Here is a 21816-nt window from a genome sequence, read left to right on the forward strand (position 1 = left end):
GACGCACTAAAAATCCTTTGATTTTCTCAGAAATCAAAAGGTGCGCCTTATAGTCCAGTGCGCCTTATATATGAACTATACTTACAGACAACAGCTGCCTTGCACTGTGCACAGGTCTGCCACCTGCTGGTCATTCATCCTTATAATCTGGTGCGCCTTATATATAAACCTAGATGTTTTAGCCGGCATTTATTGATGGTGCGCCTTATACTCCTGTGCACCTTATAGTCCGAAAAATACTGTACACCACCGCACCATGCCCACATGTAAGTATAACTACCATAGGTTTACCTTACAGTTGTTGGGCCCAATGTAAAATCCATATCACCAAACCCCCTAATCAATGCTTAAAAAAACCTGTTAAATTTGGTGACTTTCTCCGATTGATTTACCGTAATTTTCCCTTTATCTTCCATCTGGCCCAGACCACAATGGCAGCTTCTTCCAGCCAGAACACTTCCCATATAAAATATCTAAAGTATCTACTCCCCTAACGCTTCCTATTAACAATCTCTTCCATCCTAATTTATCAAGATCTGCTTACAAACTCTGTGTCTTCTGCTACTCCCCATAGTGCTGTGCACGGCTGCTGCAGCAGATTCTCCTGTAGCAATCTCTACAGTAGACCGAAAACATTGGTTCAACCCCCTGTGGTGAAAGAAGAATGTTATGGATGCAATTTAAAAAAACAGATTGCATTATTACTTATCTGTGAGTATGACAGATAACCGACAACGTTAACACCATGTTAATTAATCTTGTAGGGTCAACTATAACCAATTGTAGAAGGTCTTGGAAAGCTGGGTGTCCAGAGTGGTGCTTAGTAGGTGTAAAAGGGGCAAACATGACAAGATTCAGTATATCAGTGAATTTCGGTTAAAGGCCAGGACAATGCACTTCGACATCAGAACGAGCTCTTCTTCAGATCAGGAGGGTAAATCGTATAACGAAGACTGGATAGTTGTTCTTCGTCAACCAGGAGAAGGTCCATCAGCTCATAATCAAATCTGGAAAGATGTTCTTCAAAAAGGAAAAGTTCCTGGCTCTTCACAAGGTTATTTGAAGTTTCAAGGACAAATGTGTTGTCTCAATCTTTTCACAACTAATCGTTCCGTAACCGGACTATTCCACCAAGCAGCATCACTATGAACATTCAGCTTTACCAGATCTCCGATAATTGACCGTGATGACCAATATAAGAAGGGATCACAATGTAGATTGTGAGTGAGTGATCAATATTTACAGTGGCAGCACCTTATCTGCAGGGGATTCCTGTATACTGCAGACATTGTCAACTTTTAGGCCTAGAAATAATCGGATATCTTTGTTGCAGATCCCTCACGTAATGTCACAGAAGGTCGAGATATGATGCTACTTGTATCTCAGTTACCACAAACAGCTAGACGCAAAAACACACAGGGAGCGCGGGCCGGGGGGCGAGAGCAACCAGAGGTGCGCGGGCCGGGGGGGCGAGAGCAACCAGAGGAGCACGGGCCGGGGGGGGCGAGAGCAACCAGAGGAGCACGGGCCGGGGGGGGCGAGAGCAACCAGAGGAGCACGGGCCGGGGGGGCGAGAGCAACCAGAGGAGCACGGGCCGGGGGGGCGAGAGCAACCAGAGGAGCACGGGCCGGGGGGGCGAGAGCAACCAGAGGAGCACGGGCCGGGGGGCGAGAGCAACCAGAGGAGCACGGGCCGGGGGGGCGAGAGCAACCAGAGGGGCGCGGGCCGGGGGGGCGAGAGCAACCAGAGGGGCGCGGGCCGGGGGGGCGAGAGCAACCAGAGGGGCGCGGGCCGGGGGGGCGAGAGCAACCAGAGGAGCGCGGGCCAGGGGGGGCGAGAGCAACCAGGGGAGCGCGGGCCGGGGGGGGCGAGAGCAACCAGAGGAGCACGGGCCGGGGGGGCGAGAGCAACCAGAGGAGCACGGGCCGGGGGGGGCGAGAGCAACCAGAGGAGCACGGGCCGGGGGGGCGAGAGCAACCAGAGGAGCACGGGCCGGGGGGGCGAGAGCAACCAGAGGAGCACGGGCCGGAGGGCGAGAGCAACCAGAGGAGCACGGGCCGGGTGGGCGAGAGCAACCAGAGGAGCACGGGCCGGGGGGGGCGAGAGCAACCAGAGGAGCACGGGCCGGGGGGGCGAGAACAACCAGAGGAGCACGGGCCGGGGGGGGCGAGAGCAACCAGAGGAGCACGGGCCGGGGGGGGCGAGAGCAACCAGAGGAGCACGGGCCGGGTGGGCGAGAGCAACCAGAGGAGCACGGGCCGGGGGGGCGAGAGCAACCAGAGGAGCACGGGCCGGGTGGGCGAGAGCAACCAGAGGAGCACGGGCCGGGTGGGCGAGAGCAACCAGAGGAGCACGGGCCGGGTGGGCGAGAGCAACCAGAGGAGCACGGGCCGGGGGGGGGCGAGAGCAACCAGAGGAGCACGGGCCGGGGGGGCCAGAGCAACCAGAGGAGCACGGGCCGGGGGGGCGAGAGCAACCAGAGGAGCACGGGCCGGGGGGGCGAGAGCAACCAGAGGAGCACGGGCCGGGGGGGGCGAGAGCAACCAGAGGAGCACGGGCCGGGGGGGGCGAGAGCAACCAGAGGAGCACGGGCCGGGTGGGCGAGAGCAACCAGAGGAGCACGGGCCGGGGGGCGAGAGCAACCAGAGGAGCACGGGCCGGGGGGGCGAGAGCAACCAGAGGAGCACGGGCCGGGGGGGCGAGAGCAACCAGAGGAGCACGGGCCGGGGGGGCGAGAGCAACCAGAGGAGCACGGGCCGGGTGGGCGAGAGCAACCAGAGGAGCACGGGCCGGGGGGGCGAGAGCAACCAGAGGAGCACGGGCCGGGGGGGCGAGAGCAACCAGAGGAGCACGGGCCGGGGGGCGAGAGCAACCAGAGGAGCACGGGCCGGGGGGCGAGAGCAACCAGAGGAGCGCGGGCCGGGGGGGCGAGAGCAACCAGAGGAGCACGGGCCGGGGGGGCGAGAGCAACCAGAGGAGCACGGCCCTTCTCACCCCATTATAACTTCACAAGACTTTGTAACATTCGGACACTCTCATCACGTATCAAGTAGTAATTTTGTCTTTGAGGCGATAAAACATGTACAAAATAATTAATTTTAATGACTACGTGCGATACAACGGTGACATTTTTAAAAGGATTTGGACATGTTATTTAGAAGCTTTTGTTTTCCAGCCTAAAAGGGGAATTTTTTTTTTTTTTAAATGCATCAAAACACAGTCCCCGCCTCCTCCTGAGCCCCTGATCTCAAAACCAGACCAGGGAGGGGGGGGGGGGTGGCGGTGCGGCTTTACCGATTCAGACAAGCACAAAAATAAATATATTTGAGGGAAAGCAAAGTGTCTTTGAAGTTAGCACCTTGTCATCAACACCCTTAATTTCTTGTGTTTTCCTTTGTACAGATATACAGGTATCCTCTGGGGGGAGCTATTGCTTTCGGTAGCATGTCCATTATTGGTAGGTTGTGTACAAGTATGAAATGAAGGTGCGGCTGTAACCATTACAAAGTTCCCAGTGAATACTAGCTCCGCCTCCATCATCGCGCACCAACAAGTTCCCCGGGGTTGGCGGAAATCCCTTGTCCCCGGGAGGAAGAACGTGTGCTTGTAAGTCCGTCCATGTTGACCTGCACATCCAAAACGTGGAGGGGTCACAAACATCTCCTACGCAGTCACATCCTCTCTGTCAAGAATTCCCACAAATCCGGCACGTAAAAAAAGTCTTATTAAATAAATCAAAATTCCAAGCCACGCCCAGAGACTGAAGGAACCTATGAGTCTTCTGAGACCTAGACCACCACTGATCGGTGTCTGTAGACCATAGATGGACCTCTGAAGGTCCTCAACATGTTGGCTCCACGTGAAACACTTGTGTCTGGAGTCCCCCCCCCCCCCCCCCTACATTTTTATGGGAATGTCTCTGTAAAAGTTGCTGGGAGTCACAAAACGTTTCCTCCAAAGTCGGTAAATAAAACCTTAAAAAAAAAAAAAAAATTACAAAATATGGAGAAGAAACTTGTGGAAATGATGGACCAGGACCCTGAGCGCAGGCAGCAACTAGTCTCATGTGTGAAAATAAGTTAAGGTTTTGTCTTCCAGTCCTCAGGATGAAAAATAAAATTAAAAAAAAAAAAAAATCCTCCATGAAAAGTGAACAGAACCCATGCACATGTGGGGAGAGGAGGCGAGATCCCCAGGGAACCGGCAAAACCCCTGACGAGTCTCTCCATGGTAGAAGCCGCCATTCCTCCAGCATTATTAGTGTTCACATCTCCTAAACTGGGCGAGTCCAACGTCAAATACAAGTACCGGGCTGTGCGGGGGGCTGGTGCTTCCGGTTTCGCACTTGTCCAGATTTCTCTTTATATGCTAATGGAAACTGTTGTGAGATGTCCACCAAAGCGCTGGCCACCGCTAGACCTACACAAGAGACAGGAAGCAGAATAGTGAGTGCAGCTCTGAGGTATAATACAGGATGTAACTCAGATTAAGTACAGGATAAGTAATGTCATGTATGTACACAGTGACTGCACCAGCAGCAGAATAGTGAGTGCAGCTCTGGAGTATAATACAGGATGTAACTCAGGATCAGTACAGGATAAGTAATGTCATGTATGTACACAGTGACTGCACCAGCAGCAGAATAGTGAGTGCAGCTCTGGGGTATAATACAGGATGTAACTCAGGATCAGTACAGGATAAGTAATGTCATGTATGTACACAGTGACTGCACCAGCAGCAGAATAGTGAGTGCAGCTCTGGGGTATAATACAGGATGTAACTCAGGATCAGTACAGGATAAGTAATGTCATGTATGTACACAGTGACTGCACCAGCAGCAGAATAGTGAGTGCAGCTCTGGGGTATAATACAGGATGTAACTCAGGATCAGTACAGGATAAGTAATGTCATGTATGTACACAGTGACTGCACCAGCAGCAGAATAGTGAGTGCAGCTCTGGGGTATAATACAGGATGTAACTCAGGATCAGTACAGGATAAGTAATGTCATGCATGTACACAGTGACTGCACCAGCAGCAGAATAGTGAGTGCAGCTCTGGAGTATAATACAGGATGTAACTCAGGATCAGTACAGGATAAGTAATGTCATGTATGTGCAGAGTGACTGCACCAGCAGCAGAATAGTGAGTGCAGCTCTGGGATATAATACAGGATGTAACTCAGGATCAGTACAGTATAAGTAATGTCATGTATGTACACAGTGACTGCACCAGCAGCAGAATAGTGAGTGCAGCTCTGGTGTATAATACAGGATGTAACTCAGGATCAGTACAGGATAAGTAATGTCATGTATGTACACAGTGACTGCACCAGCAGCAGAATAGTGAGTGCAGCTCTGGAGTATAATACAGGATGTAACTCAGGATCAGTACAGGATAAGTAATGTCATGTATGTACACAGTGACTGCACCAGCAGCAGAATAGTGAGTGCAGCTCTGGGATATAATACAGGATGTAACTCAGGATCAGTACAGGATAAGTAATGTCATGTATGTACACAGTGACTGCACCAGCAGCAGAATAGTGAGTGCAGCTCTGGGGTATAATACATGATGTAACTCAGGATCAGTACAGGATAAGTAATGTCATGTATGTACACAGTGACTGCACCAGCAGCAGAATAGTGAGTGCAGCTCTGGGATATAATACAGGATGTAACTCAGGATCAGTACAGGATAAGTAATATATAATATATGGAGCAGGGGGAACACTACAACCTACCACTTACCAGATTGTCCTGGAGGTGGGATCCCTCCTAAACCACGTGGCAGTCGCACAAATATGGAGAGCACGGCTGCTTTGTTACCACAACACGGCTCCAGGGCGATCGGCTTGGGAACAGTCTAAAGAGAAACAGGGGAAAAGAAGAAGAGTCTAGATAATTGGAACTAATAAAATCTTTACACTTCTCTCCAGACTTCTGCTTGCTGTCAGTGACTAGGGAATATTCTGGTTTACAGTCGGGGTGCACTGAGTGGATGGAAGCCATGAAGCCTACGGTAACTGATCCATAAAGACTGAATCAATACAAACCTGGTTTGCTACAATGTATCAGCGCAGGTGAAGTAAAATCAGTCACAATTGTGACCAACATTCCGATGGAGAAATTCCAAATGTTATTGTAGACCCCCCCTGGATTATTCCTGGATACAATGTATCAGTATTTACATGGTAGTGTTGGACAGGAGACCCGGTGGTAATTAATAGCGGATAAATAGCGTCCCCGGCGTGTGGGGGCGGATCCTACAGGCGCCATTATACGATTTAAAGTCTTAATGGAAAAAGCAAATGTCAGTGGGATAAATCACGGGCGGCGCTATTTATGTCCTCCATTACTCCGCCATCGCTCTATTAATGAATTAACATCCAGCGTCATGCAAATTAGTGTTTTATGACCCAGCGGCATAAAAAAGGAGTCTGCACCCCCCCCCCCCCCCTCCGCCCGGTTTTATTTTCAATAACAGCGATCACATTGCGGCTAATTTGTCTCCAGTTTTTTTTTATTTTTTATAACACAGCAGAAGCTTCGTTACTGTGACGGCTTTATAGGGCTCTCAATCTTCCCCCATCGTATAGATTTACACGTTACGGGCCGCCATTCCCCGCGCTTATGGCACAGATGTGCCGTCATTCGTCAGCGTTTGCCTTTTAAAGGGACGCGAAACCCAGAAGTGAATTAAGGGGGGGGGGGGGGGGGACAATTTTTACAAAATTTTTCTTTTTCCATGTTCTCAAAAGTAATTGCCATATATACTCGAGTATAAGCCTAGTTTTTCAGCACAAAAAAATGTGCCGAAAACACAAACTCGGCTTATACTCGAGTTAAAAAATATAGATTTTTACAGGTTTTGGGGGTAAGATTAGGGGTCTCGGCTTATACTCGAGTATATACGGTAATATGGAGATCGATCTATAAATGTATCTATTATAGAGGTCCGTCACCCATGTCTCCAGTAGGCCGGGTGACGTTGTGGATTGTTATGCAGAAAAATCTGCATGAAATTCTGCACCCAGTGCAAGGAGACACCTGCCGAATTTGTGTTGCGTTACTTTCATGCAGATTTTCACATCTGGTGAATCCCGCAGATTTTACGCGTGGAAATCCGTAGGGTAATACTGCAACATTAAAGTGAATGCGATTTGGAAAAAAAAAAGTCATGTAGACTAAGCATTTTTTTTTTCCCTATGTGGAATTTGTTGCTCGGAATATAAAATTACGATCATGTTCCTTATATTGTGCAATCTCTCAGGTTTTTCATAGGTGGCTCAGAGGTTTGAACTACAGTCTTGCAGCGCTGGGGACCTGGGTTTAAGTCCCAAGGTCAACATCTGCAAAGAGTTTGTATATTCTCTCCGTGTTTGCGTGGGTTTCCTCCAGGTCCTCCGGTTTCCTCCCTCGCTCCAAAAACATACCGGTAGGGTGAATAGATTGTGAGCCCCATTGGGGACAGGGACTGATTTGGCAAGTTCTGTGCAGCGCTGCGTAAAAGGCAAAACAAGATCAGTAGCTACAACCCATTTAAAGGGGCTTTCCAGAACTAGGATCTTCATGACCAATCCTCAGAATAGATAGGAGTCTGGTGGGAGTCCGACATCTGTTATCCCCACCAAGGCTGCAGTGTCTGGACAGTCTTTTAAATACATGCCAAGCATAGTGCCCTGCACTGTACAGTGGTAGCGCTCGGTATTGCAGCCCAGCTCTGTAAAGGACTGGAGCTGTAAACGAAACATGTGACCGAAGAACAGCCACAGGTCCAGGACGCTCACTGCATCCCAATAATTATTGGTGAGGCTTCCAGGTATTAGGAGAAGTTATCATTGTTAGATCTATACATCAATAGTGAAAGAAAACTCCCTTTAACTTGTTGTGCAGGAGTTGAAACTTTTAACAAAAACTTTTTAAACTCTTGTGCCCCTATTTGGCCCCTTTGACCAGTAATTGGCCACGGTACTGCTGATATTGCCCCTTCATGCAGCACAGCTCCACACATCCTGTAGTGGTTGTGAAGGGTATTGCAGGTCAGTCTCAATCACTGGAATGGGACAAAAGTAGCAGATCGAATAAACTATAAAGTTGCCACCTACATAACCTCCACTAATGATAGCAAATCATTGCTTTCCAAGTAGAGGACTCCTTAAAGGGGTTGTCCGGGGAGATAAAGAGAATAATATCCTCATGTTCCTCCTGTCACCGCTGATGTCTGTTTGCAGGATGGATGGGAATGATCGGCTATATTCTTATATTCCTATAGGTTCATTTGTACCTGCACAATTCATCCCGGACAACCCCTTTAAAGATATTTTACGAATTATCCTTAACAGGTTTTCCTTCTGCCCCTTAAGAATGAACAAAAGAACAATAAAATAAACTATAAAAAGTGGGGGGAAAAAACCTGAATCAGAAGACAAAACCGCATGGAGCGAGTCGCCTGGAGAGGCCCCGCTCTGAGGAGGTGAGGATATAGATTGTATATAAATTGCTTTATGGCAGGAGAGAGGTTTTTGCTGCTGCGGGTTTTGTTGATGGGGCAGAATTCTGTATTTGATTATCAGCCAATCAGACGGCTCCGCAGCAGCGATATTAGAGGAGCGCAGCCTACAATTCAGAGTCTCGGCCTTAATGACAAATATGAGAGGTAGGAAGGAAGAAAACAAGGTAGAGGGGAGAACATTTTTCTTTTTCAGCTGTTTTTTCGCTTTTCCCGGAGATTGAACCGGAGTCAGCAAATTTATAAGAAGCGGCAGAGAAATTGTGAGGAGCGCGGCCGGCGACAGAGAGGCCTCCGCACGTACACAACGCCAACAACTGCGCCAATTATTATACATATACTGGAGGACACCGCTCAGGACTGCAGAACTATGGACCCTCCTGCTACCCGTACTGGGCAATGGCAGGGGGGAGGAGAGGGGGGAGGAGAGGGGGCAATGTCAGGGGAGAGGAGAGGGGGGAGGAGAGGGGGCAATGTCGGGGGAGAGGAGAGGGGGAGGGAGAGGGGGCAATGTCAGGGGAGGAGAGGGGGGAGGAGAGGGGGCAATGTCAGGGGAGAGGAGAGGGGGGAGGAGAGGGGGCAATGTCGGGGGAGAGGAGAGGGGGCAATGTCAGGGGAGGAGAGGGGGCAATGTCAGGGGAGGAGAGGGGGCAATGTCAGGGGAGGAGAGGGGGCAATGTCAGGGGAGGAGAGGGGGAGGGAGAGGGCAATGTCGGGAGGAGAGGGGGCAATGTCAGGGGAGGAGAGGGGGAGGAGAGGGGGAGGGAGAGGGCAATGTCAGGGGAGGAGAGGGCAATGTCAGGGGAGGAGAGGGGGAGGGAGAGGGCAATGTCAGGGGAGGAGAGGGCAATGTCAGGGGAGGAGAGGGGGAGGGAGAGGGCAATGTCAGGGGAGGAGAGGGGGAGGAGAGGGGGAGGGAGAGGGCAATGTCAGGGGAGGAGAGGGCAATGTCAGGGGAGGAGAGGGGGAGGGAGAGGGCAATGTCAGGGGAGGAGAGGGGGAGGGAGAGGGCAATGTCAGGGGAGGAGAGGGGGAGGAGAGGGGGAGGGAGAGGGCAATGTCAGGGGAGGAGAGGGGGAGGAGAGGGCAATGTCAGGGGAGGAGAGGGCAATGTCAGGGGAGGAGAGGGCAATGTCAGGGGAGGAGAGGGGGAGGGAGAGGGCAATGTCGGGAGGAGAGGGGGCAATGTCAGGGGAGGAGAGGGGGAGGAGAGGGGGAGGAGAGGGGGAGGGAGAGGGGGAGGGAGAGGGCAATGTCAGGGGAGGAGAGGGCAATGTCAGGGGAGGAGAGGGGGAGGAGAGGGGGAGGGAGAGGGCAATGTCAGGGGAGGAGAGGGCAATGTCAGGGGAGGAGAGGGGGAGGGAGAGGGCAATGTCAGGGGAGGAGAGGGGGAGGGAGAGGGCAATGTCAGGGGAGGAGAGGGGGAGGGAGAGGGCAATGTCAGGGGAGGAGAGGGGGAGGGAGAGGGCAATGTCAGGGGAGGAGAGGGCAATGTCAGGGGAGAAGAGGGGGAGGGAGAGGGCAATGTCAGGGGAGAAGAGGGGGAGGGAGAGGGCAATGTCAGGGGAGGAGAGGGGGCAATGTCAGGGGAGGAGAGGGGGAGGGAGAGGGCAATGTCAGGGGAGGAGAGGGCAATGTCAGGGGAGGAGAGGGGGAGGGAGAGGGCAATGTCAGGGGAGGAGAGGGCAATGTCGGGGGAGGAGAGGGCAATGTCAGGGGAGGAGAGGGGGAGGGAGAGGGCAATGTCAGGGGAGGAGAGGGCAATGTCGGGGGAGGAGAGGGCAATGTCGGGGGAGGAGAGGGCAATGTCGGGGGAGGAGAGGGCAATGTCGGGGGAGGAGAGGGCAATGTCGGGGGAGGAGAGGGCAATGTCGGGGGAGGAGAGGGCAATGTCGGGGGAGGAGAGGGCAATGTCAGGGGAGGAGAGGGGGAGGAGAGGGCAATGTCAGGGGAGGAGAGGGCAATGTCAGGGGAGGAGAGGGCAATGTCAGGGGAGGAGAGGCCAATGTCAGGGGAGGAGAGGGCAATGTCAGGGGAGGAGAGGCCAATGTCAGGGGAGGAGAGGGCAATGTCAGGGGAGGAGAGGGCAATGTCAGGGGAGGAGAGGGCAATGTCAGGGGAGGAGAGGGCAATGTCAGGGGAGGAGAGGGCAATGTCAGGGGAGGAGAGGGCAATGTCAGGGGAGGAGAGGGCAATGTCAGGGGAGGAGAGGGCAATGTCAGGGGAGGAGAGGGCAATGTCAGGGGAGGAGAGGGCAATGTGGAGGGAGGGGTCGGTCAGTAGAGGAGAGATGGGAGAAGTGACTGTAGACACAGTGGTCCTGCTCCTGTCTAATGATAATGGCAGGAAGGCGTCTGACTCCTCTCACCATTACTCAGGACGTGCTGCAGAAGAGGTGATGTAAGCAGGAAGAGCAGGTAAGTGGCAGCGGACACCACAGAATATATTTGAAAAACTCATAATTGTAATTCAGTCCAGAAGAGAAGGAACTTTATAAGATTCCTGAAGACTAGATAGCCCGAGGACCACCACATGAAGCCCCTATATAGGCAGCGGCACCAGGGCATATATAACGGTGGACTATGAGGTGGATTGGCCTGTAGACCCCCAGCGCGGGTGCAGTGGCAGGTACACAGCATAATGGGCACATGGTGAGCTCCTCTCGCATAGTGCAGGTGCTGTAAGGTTTGCTGTATGATGCTGCCCCCCTGAGGCCGCACCACAATGATGAGGCACAGGATTCATCCTCTGATATCCATTACAGGACTGGTCCCGCTGCAGATTATCCTGCTGCGGGGATCTCTGGTCCTGCCGCTGAGCAGTGTTGAAGTAAATGCTGTAATACCGCACACAGCCTCTACACAGTGGTGGCGCTGTCACTTTCCCCCACAATCCTGAGCTCCAGGGGTCCATCTAGTGTCCGTGTGTTGGGAAGAGGTATTGATGAGGTGTCTGATTTCCATGAAAAAGCACAGCGCTCACCTTTACGCTCCCACCGATCAGATCCGGCGGCTCCTCGTCTGTTTCCAAGGCGACATTGACAGAAGCGAAGGGTCGGCTCGCCATCTGCTGCATCTCCCGGATCAGTTGCTGATGAATAAACAAGACACAGGTTACACAGCGCCAGCAGCATCCTGAAACACTCTGTGCTGCTGCTAGATACATTCCTATGGGAAACCTGCAGGATGATACAAACACTAGAAATAAATCATTCAGGATTGGCGCAGGAGGCGGCGGCCATGACACTATACAGGGCATCCTCTCTATATGGGGCCCCATATATCGCCTCCCGTACCCCAATACATCCCATGTACCTAGAACCCGTCCTTTAACCCCTGCACGCCAGGGCAGGACACATCCGCCACACAATTCACAGGGGATTGAAGCGTCACATTGGATAAGAGCCTGGCTGGCGCCCCGATACATTGTATCCGGCCAGAGAATCATCACAAAGAATTGTTTGGTCTTGGGATAAATGTTCATCCTGATCCCCCTGATGCACAGCAGATAGTGGGGACTGCGCCAGTTCTTTTATCAGTCTACACTACAGTCCCGGTGTTCTGTTCATGCTTACAACCTCCTGGAAACTAATGCAAGAGTAACAAAGCCTCAGCTCTGAGAAGAAACCCTGTGACATTCATGGTACGATACTGCCATCTGGTGGCCGGCAGGGGAATCGCAGCTCGTTTTTTTCTGTACAGGTTAGACTAAAGTTATTTCAATGCGACTTCTAAAACAATGACACACTGTACAGGAAACTCTGCTGTGTAGTAGACAGAGCAGCTGAAGCACATCACAATGAAGCTATCAATGTAGTTGTTGAGACATTTCTGACTGCTGGAGACATGAGCAGGCACTGCAGCTGGTGTCGTATCCATGAGCTGCTGGGACTTGTAGTTCTCCCTTCTGGCAGCAGGAGGTGAAGGAAGGGACAGACGATTAACCCCCGATGTCCCAGCAGACGTGGGAGAAGCTTCTTGAGGACGTGACGCCGCTGCTCTCCGTGTGCCGGGGGAGACAGAGCACAAGTGACATTTTACTTGTAACTTGCTAAATGTCTTGACTTTGCTGCAGGCAACATGTGGCATTTGTGCTCCATCACAGGGGTCAGGATCCGCCCTGCGGGAAGATTCTGGGGAACGTGAACTGATTATCCACATGAGGTGCTGGGAGAAGAGCGGGAGGAGAGGAGGGGGCACAGCTCTGGAGTCATCCCCAGATCTAGTACTGCCAGGTATCTGATCACACACTGTGCAAGGGAGATGGTGACCTGCACACACTGCCACCACCGGAGGGAGCCCCACTATGCACACTGCCACCAACGGGGGGAGCCCCAGTGAGCGCACACTACTTTCACAGTGGCGTGCCATGTATATTGCCACCATTAGGGGGCACCACATCACTCATAATACCAGCGCAGCGTGCATTCTCGCTGCTCCGTGACATCACTGTGTGCGTTATCCCTGTACTGTGACATCACTGTGTGCGTTATCCCTGTACTGTGACATCACTGTGTGCGTTATCCCTGTACTGTGACATCACTGTGTGCGTTATCCCTGTACTGTGACATCGCTGTTTGCCTTATCCCTGTACTGTGACATCACTGTGTGTATTATCCCTGTACTGTGACATCGCTGTGTGTATTATCCCTGTACTGTGACATCACTGTGTGTATTATCTCTGTACTGTGACATCACTGTGTGTATTATCCCTGTACTGTGACATCGCTGTTTGCCTTATCCCTGTACTGTGACATCACTGTGTGTATTATCTCTGTACTGTGACATCACTGTGTGTATTATCCCTGTACTGTGACATCACTGTGTGTATTATCCCTGTGCTGTGACATCACTGTGTGTATTATCCCAGTACTGTGACATCACTGTGTGTATTATCCCTGTGCTGTGACATCGCTGTGTGTATTATCCCTGTACTGTGACATCACTGTGTGTATTATCCCTGTACTGTGACCTCACTGTGTGTATTATCCTGTACTGTGACATCACTGTGTGTATTATCCCTGCACTGTGACATCACTGTGTGTATTATCCCTGCACTGTGACATCACTGTGTGTATTATCCCTGCACTGTGACATCACTGTGTGCATTATCCCTGCACTGTGACATCACTGTGTGTATTATCCCTGTACTGTGACATCACTGTGTGTATTATCCCTGCACTGTGACATCACTGTGTGTATTATCCTGTACTGTGACATCACTGTGTGTATTATCCCTGCACTGTGACATCACTGTGTGTATTATCCCTGCACTGTGACATCACTGTGTGTATTATCCCTGCACTTTGACATCACTGTGTGTATTATCCCTGTACTGTGACATCACTGTGTGTATTATCCCTGCACTGTGACATCTCTGTGTGTATTATCTCTGTACTGTGACATCCCTGTGTGTATTATCCCTGCACTGTGACATCACTGTGTGTATTATCCCGTACTGTGACATCACTGTGTGTATTATCCCTGTACTGTGACATCACTGTGTGTGTTATCCCTGTACTGTGACATCACTGTGTGCGTTATCCCTGTACTGTGACATCACTGTGTGTATTATCTCTGTACTGTGACATCGCTGTGTGTATTATCCCTGTACTGTGACACCGCTGTGTGTATTATCCCTGTACTGTGACATCACTGTGTATTATCCCTGTACTGTGACATCACTGTGTGTATTATCTCTGTACTGTGACATCACTGTGTGTATTATCCCCTGTACTGTGACATCGCTGTGTGTATTATCCCTGTACTGTGACATCACTGTGTGTATTATCCCTGTACTGTGACATCACTGTGTGTATTATCTCTGTACTGTGACATCACTGTGTGTATTATCTCTGTACTGTGACATCACTGTGTGTATTATCCCTGTACTGTGACATCACTGTGTGTATTATCCCTGTACTGTGACATCACTGTGTGTATTATCCCTGTACTGTGACATCACTGTGTGTATTATCCCTGTACTGTGACATCACTGTGTGTATTATCCCTGTACTGTGACATCACTGTGTGTATTATCCCTGTACTGTGACATCACTGTGTGTATTATCCCCTGTACTGTGACATCACTGTGTGTATTATCCCCTGTACTGTGACATCACTGTGTGTATTATCCCCTGTACTGTGACATCACTGTGTGTATTATCCCTGTACTGTGACATCACTGTGTGTATTATCCCTATACTGTGACATCGCTGTGTGTATTATCCCTGTACTGTGACATCACTGTGTGTATTATCCCTGTACTGTGACATCACTGTGTGTATTATCCCTGTACTGTGACATCACTGTGTGTATTATCCCCTGTACTGTGACATCACTGTGTGTATTATCCCCTGTACTGTGACATCACTGTGTGTATTATCCCTGTACTGTGACATCACTGTGTGTATTATCCCTATACTGTGACATCGCTGTGTGTATTATCCCTGTACTGTGACATCACTGTGTGTATTATCCCTGTACTGTGACATCACTGTGTGTATTATCCCTGTACTGTGACATCACTGTGTGTATTATCCCTGTACTGTGACATCACTGTGTGTATTATCCCTGTACTGTGACATCACTGTGTGTATTATCCCTGTACTGTGACATCACTGTGTGTATTATCCCTGTACTGTGACATCACTGTGTGTATTATCCCCTGTACTGTGACATCACTGTGTGTATTATCCCCTGTACTGTGACATCACTGTGTGTATTATCCCCTGTACTGTGACATCACTGTGTGTATTATCCCTGTACTGTGACATCACTGTGTGTATTATCCCTATACTGTGACATCGCTGTGTGTATTATCCCTGTACTGTGACATCACTGTGTGTATTATCCCTGTACTGTGACATCACTGTGTGTATTATCCCTGTACTGTGACATCACTGTGTGTATTATCCCTGTACTGTGACATCACTGTGTGTATTATCCCTGTACTGTGACATCACTGTGTGTATTATCCCTGTACTGTGACATCACTGTGTGTATTATCCCTGTACTGTGACATCACTGTGTGTATTATCCCTGTACTGTGACATCACTGTGTGTATTATCCCCTGTACTGTGACATCACTGTGTGTATTATCTCTGTACTGTGACATCACTGTGTGTATTATCCCTGTACTGTGACATCACTGTGTGTATTATCTCTGTACTGTGACATCACTGTGTGTATTATCCCTGTACCGTGACATCACTGTGTGTATTATCCCTGTACCGTGACATCACTGTGTGTATTATCCCTGTACCGTGACATCGCTGTGTGTATTACCTCTGTACTGTGACATCACTGTGTGTATTATCCCGTACTGTGACATCACTGTGTGTATTATCCCCTGTACTGTGACATCGCTGTGTGTATTATCCCTGTACTGTGACATCTCTGTGTGTATTATCCCTGTACTGTGACATCACTGTGTGTATTATCCCTGTACTCTGACATCACAGTGTGTATTATCCCTGTACTCTGACATCACTGTGTGTATTATCCCTGTACTCTGACATCACAGTGTGTATTATCCCTGTACTGTGACATCTCTGTGTGTATTATCCCTGTACTGTGACATCACTGTGTGTATTATCCCTGTACTGTGACATCACTGTGTGTATTATCCCTGTACTCTGACATCACAGTGTGTATTATCCCTGTACTGTGACATCACTGTGTGTATTATCCCTGTGCTGTGACATCGCTGTGTGTATTATCCCTGTGCTGTGACATCGCTGTGTGTATTATCCCTGTACTGTGACATCACTGTGTGTATTATCCCTGTACTGTGACATCACTGTGTGTATTATCCCTGTACTGTGACATCACTGTGTGTATTATCCCTGTACTGTGACATCACTGTGTGTATTATCCCTGTACTCTGACATCACAGTGTGTATTATCCCTGTACTGTGACATCACAGTGTGTATTATCCCTGTACTGTGACATCTCTGTGTGTATTATCCCTGTACTGTGGCATCACTGTGTGTATTATCCCTGTACTGTGACATCACTGTGTGTATTCTCTCTGTTCTGTGACATCACTGTGTGTAGTATCCCTGTACTGTGACATCAATGTGTATATTATCCCTGTACTGTGACATCACTGTGTGTATTATCCCTGTACTGTGACATCACTGTGTGTATTATCCCTGTACTCTGACATCACAGTGTGTATTATCCCTGTACTCTGACATCACTGTGTGTATTCTCTCTGTTCTGTGACATCACTGTGTGTAGTATCCCTGTACTGTGACATCAATGTGTATATTATCCCTGTACTGTGACATCACTGTGTGTATTATCCCTGTACTGTGACATCACTGTGTGTATGATCTCTGTACTGTGACATCACTGTGTGTATTATCCCTGTACTGTGACATCTCTGTGTGTATTATCCCTGTACTGTGACATCACTGTGTGTATTCTCTCTGTTCTGTGACATCACTGTGTGTAGTATCCCTGTACTGTGACATCACTGTGTGTATTATCCCTGTACTGTGACATCACTGTGTGTATTATCCCTGTACTGTGACATCACTGTGTGTATTATCCCTGTACTCTGACATCACAGTGTGTATTATCCCTGTACTGTGACATCACAGTGTGTATTATCCCTGTACTGTGACATCACTGTGTGTATTATCCCTGTACAGTGACATCATTGTGTGTATTATCTCTGTACTGTGACATCACTGTGTGTAGTATCCCTGTACTGTGACATCACTGTGTGTATTATCCCTGTACAGTGACATCATTGTGTGTATTATCTCTGTACTGTGACATCACTGTGTGTATTATCCCTGTACTGTGACATCAATGTGTATATTATCCCTGTACTGTGACATCACTGTGTGTATTATCCCTGTACTGTGACATCACTGTGTGTATGATCTCTGTACTGTGACATCACTGTGTGTATTATCCCTGTACTGTGACATCACTGTGTGTATTCTCTCTGTACTGTAACATCACTGTGTGTATTATCCCTGTACTGTGACATCACTGTGTGTATTATCCCTGTACTGTGACATCACTGTGTGTATTCTCTCTGTTCTGTGACATCACTGTGTGTATTCTCTCTGTTCTGTGACATCACTGTGTGCATTCTCCCTGTACTGTGACAGTAACCCCTTGTAGCCAGTCAGTGACAGGTTATTAGGAGGAGTATTGACCGGTCTCTGTGTATAATTCATGGCGTCTCTGTAACCCGGTGCCGGCCGCTCTCACCCAGAGGAACATCCTGAATTATTTATTGATAATTAAGTCGGCAAAACATTTGTAAGTCGTTAAGAGACGCAATTAAGTGGCTTCTGGTTACGTTGAGTTATAGGAAAGGAAATGGGGAAACTTTATTAAATGCGGCTCTTAATGCGACCGTCATAAAAGCTGCAGAATGGGAAAAGTAACTTCCCATAAATCTGCAGGAGAGGCAGAGACCGGGGCGAAGGAGAAACGGCAGTAACCGGGCCGGCCCAACAACGTATGAGGTCATCCAACAGAACTCGCCTTATTGTAAGCCACCACCAGGGGGAGCTGCGTGTAGACTGGTTTCTTATTAAAACCAATGAGTGTCCAGACCACATTGCAAAACCCTGTGATGTCACACAGTGATAGGAGGGGATATCTGGGGAGGGGGCGGTGATGTCACACAGTGATAGGAGGGGATATCTGGGGAGAGGGCGGTGATGTCACACAGTGATAGGAGGAGATATCTGGGGAGGGGGCGGTGATGTCACACAGTGATAGGAGGAGATATCTGGGGAGAGGGCGGTGATGTCACACAGTGATAGGAGGAGATATCTGGGGAGGGGGCGGTGATGTCACACAGTGATAGGAGGGGTTATCTGGGGAGGGGGCGGTGATGTCACACAGTGATAGGAGGAGATATCTGGGGAGGGGGCGGTGATGTCACACAGTGATAGGAGGGGATATCTGGGGAGGGGGCAGTGATGTCACACAGTGATAGGAGGGGATATCTGGGGAGGGGGCGGTGATGTCACACAGTGATAGGAGGAGATATCTGGGGAGGGGCGGTGATGTCACACAGTGATAGGAGGGGATATCTGGGGAGGGGGCAGTGATGTCACACAGTGATAGGAGGGGATATCTGGGGAGGGGGCGGTGATGTCACACAGTGATAGGAGGAGATATCTAGGGAGGGGGCGGTGATGTCACACAGTGATAGGAGGGGTTATCTGGGGAGGGGGCGGTGATGTCACACAGTGATAGGAGGGGATATCTGGGGAGGGGGCAGTGATGTCACACAGTGATAGGAGGGGATATCTGGGGAGAGGGCGGTGATGTCACACAGTGATAGGAGGGGATATCTGGGGAGGGGGCGGTGATGTCACACAGTGATAGGAGGAGATATCTGGGGAGAGGGCGGTGATGTCACACAGTGATAGGAGGGGTTATCTGGGGAGGGGGCGGTGATGTCACACAGTGATAGGAGGGGATATCTGGGGAGGGGGCAGTGATGTCACACAGTGATAGGAGGGGATATCTGGGGAGGGGGCGGTGATGTCACACAGTGATAGGAGGAGATATCTAGGGAGGGGGCGGTGATGTCACACAGTGATAGGAGGAGATATCTGGGGAGGGGCGGTGATGTCACACAGTGATAGGAGGAGATATCTGGGGAGGGGGCGGTGATGTCACACAGTGATAGGAGAGGATATCTGGGGAGGGGCGGTGATGTCACACAGTGATAGGAGGGGATATCTGGGGAGGGGCGGTGATGTCACACAGTGATAGGAGAGGATATCTGGGGAGGGGCGGTGATGTCACACAGTGATAGGAGGGGCTATCTGGGGAGGGGGCGGTGATGTCACACAGTGATAGGAGGAGATATCTGGGGAGGGGCGGTGATGTCACACAGTGATAGGAGGAGATATCTGGGGAGGGGGCGGTGATGTCACACAGTGATAGGAGGGGTTATCTGGGGAAAGGGCGGTGATGTCACAGTGATAGGAGGAGATATCTGGGGAGGGACGGTAATGTCACACAGTGATAGGAGGGGATATCTGGGGAGGGGCGGTGATGTCACACAGTGATAGGAGGGGTGATGTGGGGAGGGGGCGGTGATGTCACACAGTGATAGGAGGGGTTATCTGGGGAGGGGGGGGTGATGTCACACAGTGATAGGAGGGGATATCTGGGGAGGGGGCGGTGATGTCACACAGTGATAGGAGGGGTTATCTGGGGAGGGGGAGGTGATGTCACACAGTGATAGGAGGGGATATCTGGGGAGGGGGCGGTGATGTCACACAGTGATAGGAGGGGATATCTGGGGAGGGGGCGGTGATGTCACACAGTGATAGGAGGGAATATCTGGGGAGGGGAGCGGTGATGTCACACAGTGATAGGAGGGGATATCTGGGGAGGGGGCGGTGATGTCACACAGTGATAGGAGGAGATATCTGGGGAGAGGGCGGTGATGTCACACAGTGATAGGAGGGGTTATCTGGGGAGGGGGAGGTGATGTCACACAGTGATAGGAGGAGATATCTGGGGAGGGGGCGGTGATGTCACACAGTGATAGGAGGGGATATCTGGGGAGGGGGCGGTGATGTCACACAGTGATAGGAGGAGATATCTGGGGAGGGGGCGGTGATGTCACACAGTGATAGGAGGAGATATCTGGGGAGAGGGCGGTGATGTCACACAGCGATAGGAGGAGATATCTGGGGGGGGGCGGTGATGTCACACAGCGATAGGAGGAGATATCTAGGGAGGGGGCGGTGATGTCACACAGTGATAGGAGGAGATATCTGGGGAGGGGGCGGTGATGTCACACAGTGATAGGAGGAGATATCTGGGGAGGGGCGGTGATGTCACACAGTGATAGGAGGAGATATCTGGGGAGGGGCGGTGATGTCACACAGTGATAGGAGGGGATATCTGGGGAGAGGGCGGTGATGTCACACAGTGATAGGAGGGGATATCTGGGGAGGGGCGGTGATGTCACACAGTGATAGGAGGGGTTATCTGGGGAGGGGCGGTGATGTCACACAGTGATAGGAGGGGATATCTGGGGAGGGGGCGGTGATGTCACACACTGATAGGAGGGGTTATCTGGGGAGGGGGGGTGATGTCACACAGTGATAGGAGGGGTTATCTGGGGAGGGGGCGGTGATGTCACACAGTGATAGTAGGGGTTATCTGGGGAGGGGGCGGTGATGTCACACAGTGATAGGAGGGGTTATCTGGGGAGGGGGCGGTGATGTCACACAGTGATAGGAGGGGATATCTGGGGAGGGGGCGGTGATGTCACACAGTGATAGGAGGGGTTATCTGGGGAGGGGGCGGTGATGTCACACAGTGATAGGAGGGGATATCTGGGAAGAGGGCGGTGATGTCACACACTGATAGGAGGGGTTATCTGGGGAGGGGGCGGTGATGTCACACAGTGATAGGAGGGGATATCTGGGGAGGGGGCGGTGATGTCACACAGTGATAGGAGGGGTTATCTGGGGAGGGGGCGGTGATGTCACACACTGATAGGAGGAGATATCTGGGGAGGGGGCGGTGATGTCACACAGTGATAGGAGGGGTTATCTGGGGAGGGGGCGGTGATGTCACACACTGATAGGAGGAGATATCTGGGGAGAGGGCGGTGATGTCACACACTGATAGGAGGAGTTATCTGGGGAGAGGGCGGTGATGTCACACAGTGATAGGAGGAGATATCTGGGGAGGGGGCGGTGATGTCACACAGTGATAGGAGGAGATATCTGGGGAGGGGGCGGTGATGTCACACAGTGATAGGAAGGGATATCTGGGGAGGGGGCGGTGATGTCACACAGTGATAGGAGGGAATATCTGGGGAGGGGGCGGTGATGTCACACAGTGATAGGAGGAGATATCTGGGGAGGGGGCGGTGATGTCACACAGTGATAGGAGAGGATATCTGGGGAGGGGGCGGTGATGTCACACAGTGATAGGAGGGGATATCTGGGGAGGGGGCGGTGATGTCACACAGTGATAGGAGGGGATATCTGGGGAGGGGGCGGTGATGTCACACAGTGATAGGAGGGGATATCTGGGGAAAGGGCGGTGATGTCACACAGTGATAGGAGGGGTTATCTGGGGAAAGGGCGGTGATGTCACACAGTGATAGGAGGGGATATCTGGGGAGGGGGCGGTGATGTCACACAGTGATAGGAGGGGATATCTGGGGAGGGGGCGGTGATGTCACACAGTGATAGGAGGAGATATCTGGGGAGGGGGCGGTGATGTCACACAGTGATAGGAGGGGATATCTGGGGAAAGGGCGGTGATGTCACACAGTGATAGG

At 50.9% G+C, this 21816-nt stretch overlaps 1 protein-coding gene across 1 annotated transcript in view; it reads right to left on the reverse strand.

Moving 5' to 3' along the window:
• Positions 1-3110: 3110 nt before the first annotated feature.
• The window catches only part of ATRN (attractin), an 81980-nt gene continuing 63274 nt past the window's right edge, over positions 3111-21816 (reverse strand). The window contains exons 27-29 of the mRNA XM_072126344.1: positions 11495-11602; positions 5752-5866; positions 3111-4420 (exon numbers count right to left, since the gene is read on the reverse strand). Coding sequence (XP_071982445.1) covers positions 4296-4420; positions 5752-5866; positions 11495-11602 — 348 coding nt within the window. The 3' untranslated portion in view covers positions 3111-4295. The remainder of the gene's footprint in view (positions 4421-5751; positions 5867-11494; positions 11603-21816) is intronic.

This window comes from Engystomops pustulosus, chromosome 1 (genome assembly GCF_040894005.1).
Source record: "Engystomops pustulosus chromosome 1, aEngPut4.maternal, whole genome shotgun sequence".
Classification (NCBI taxonomy): Eukaryota; Metazoa; Chordata; class Amphibia; order Anura; family Leptodactylidae; genus Engystomops; species Engystomops pustulosus.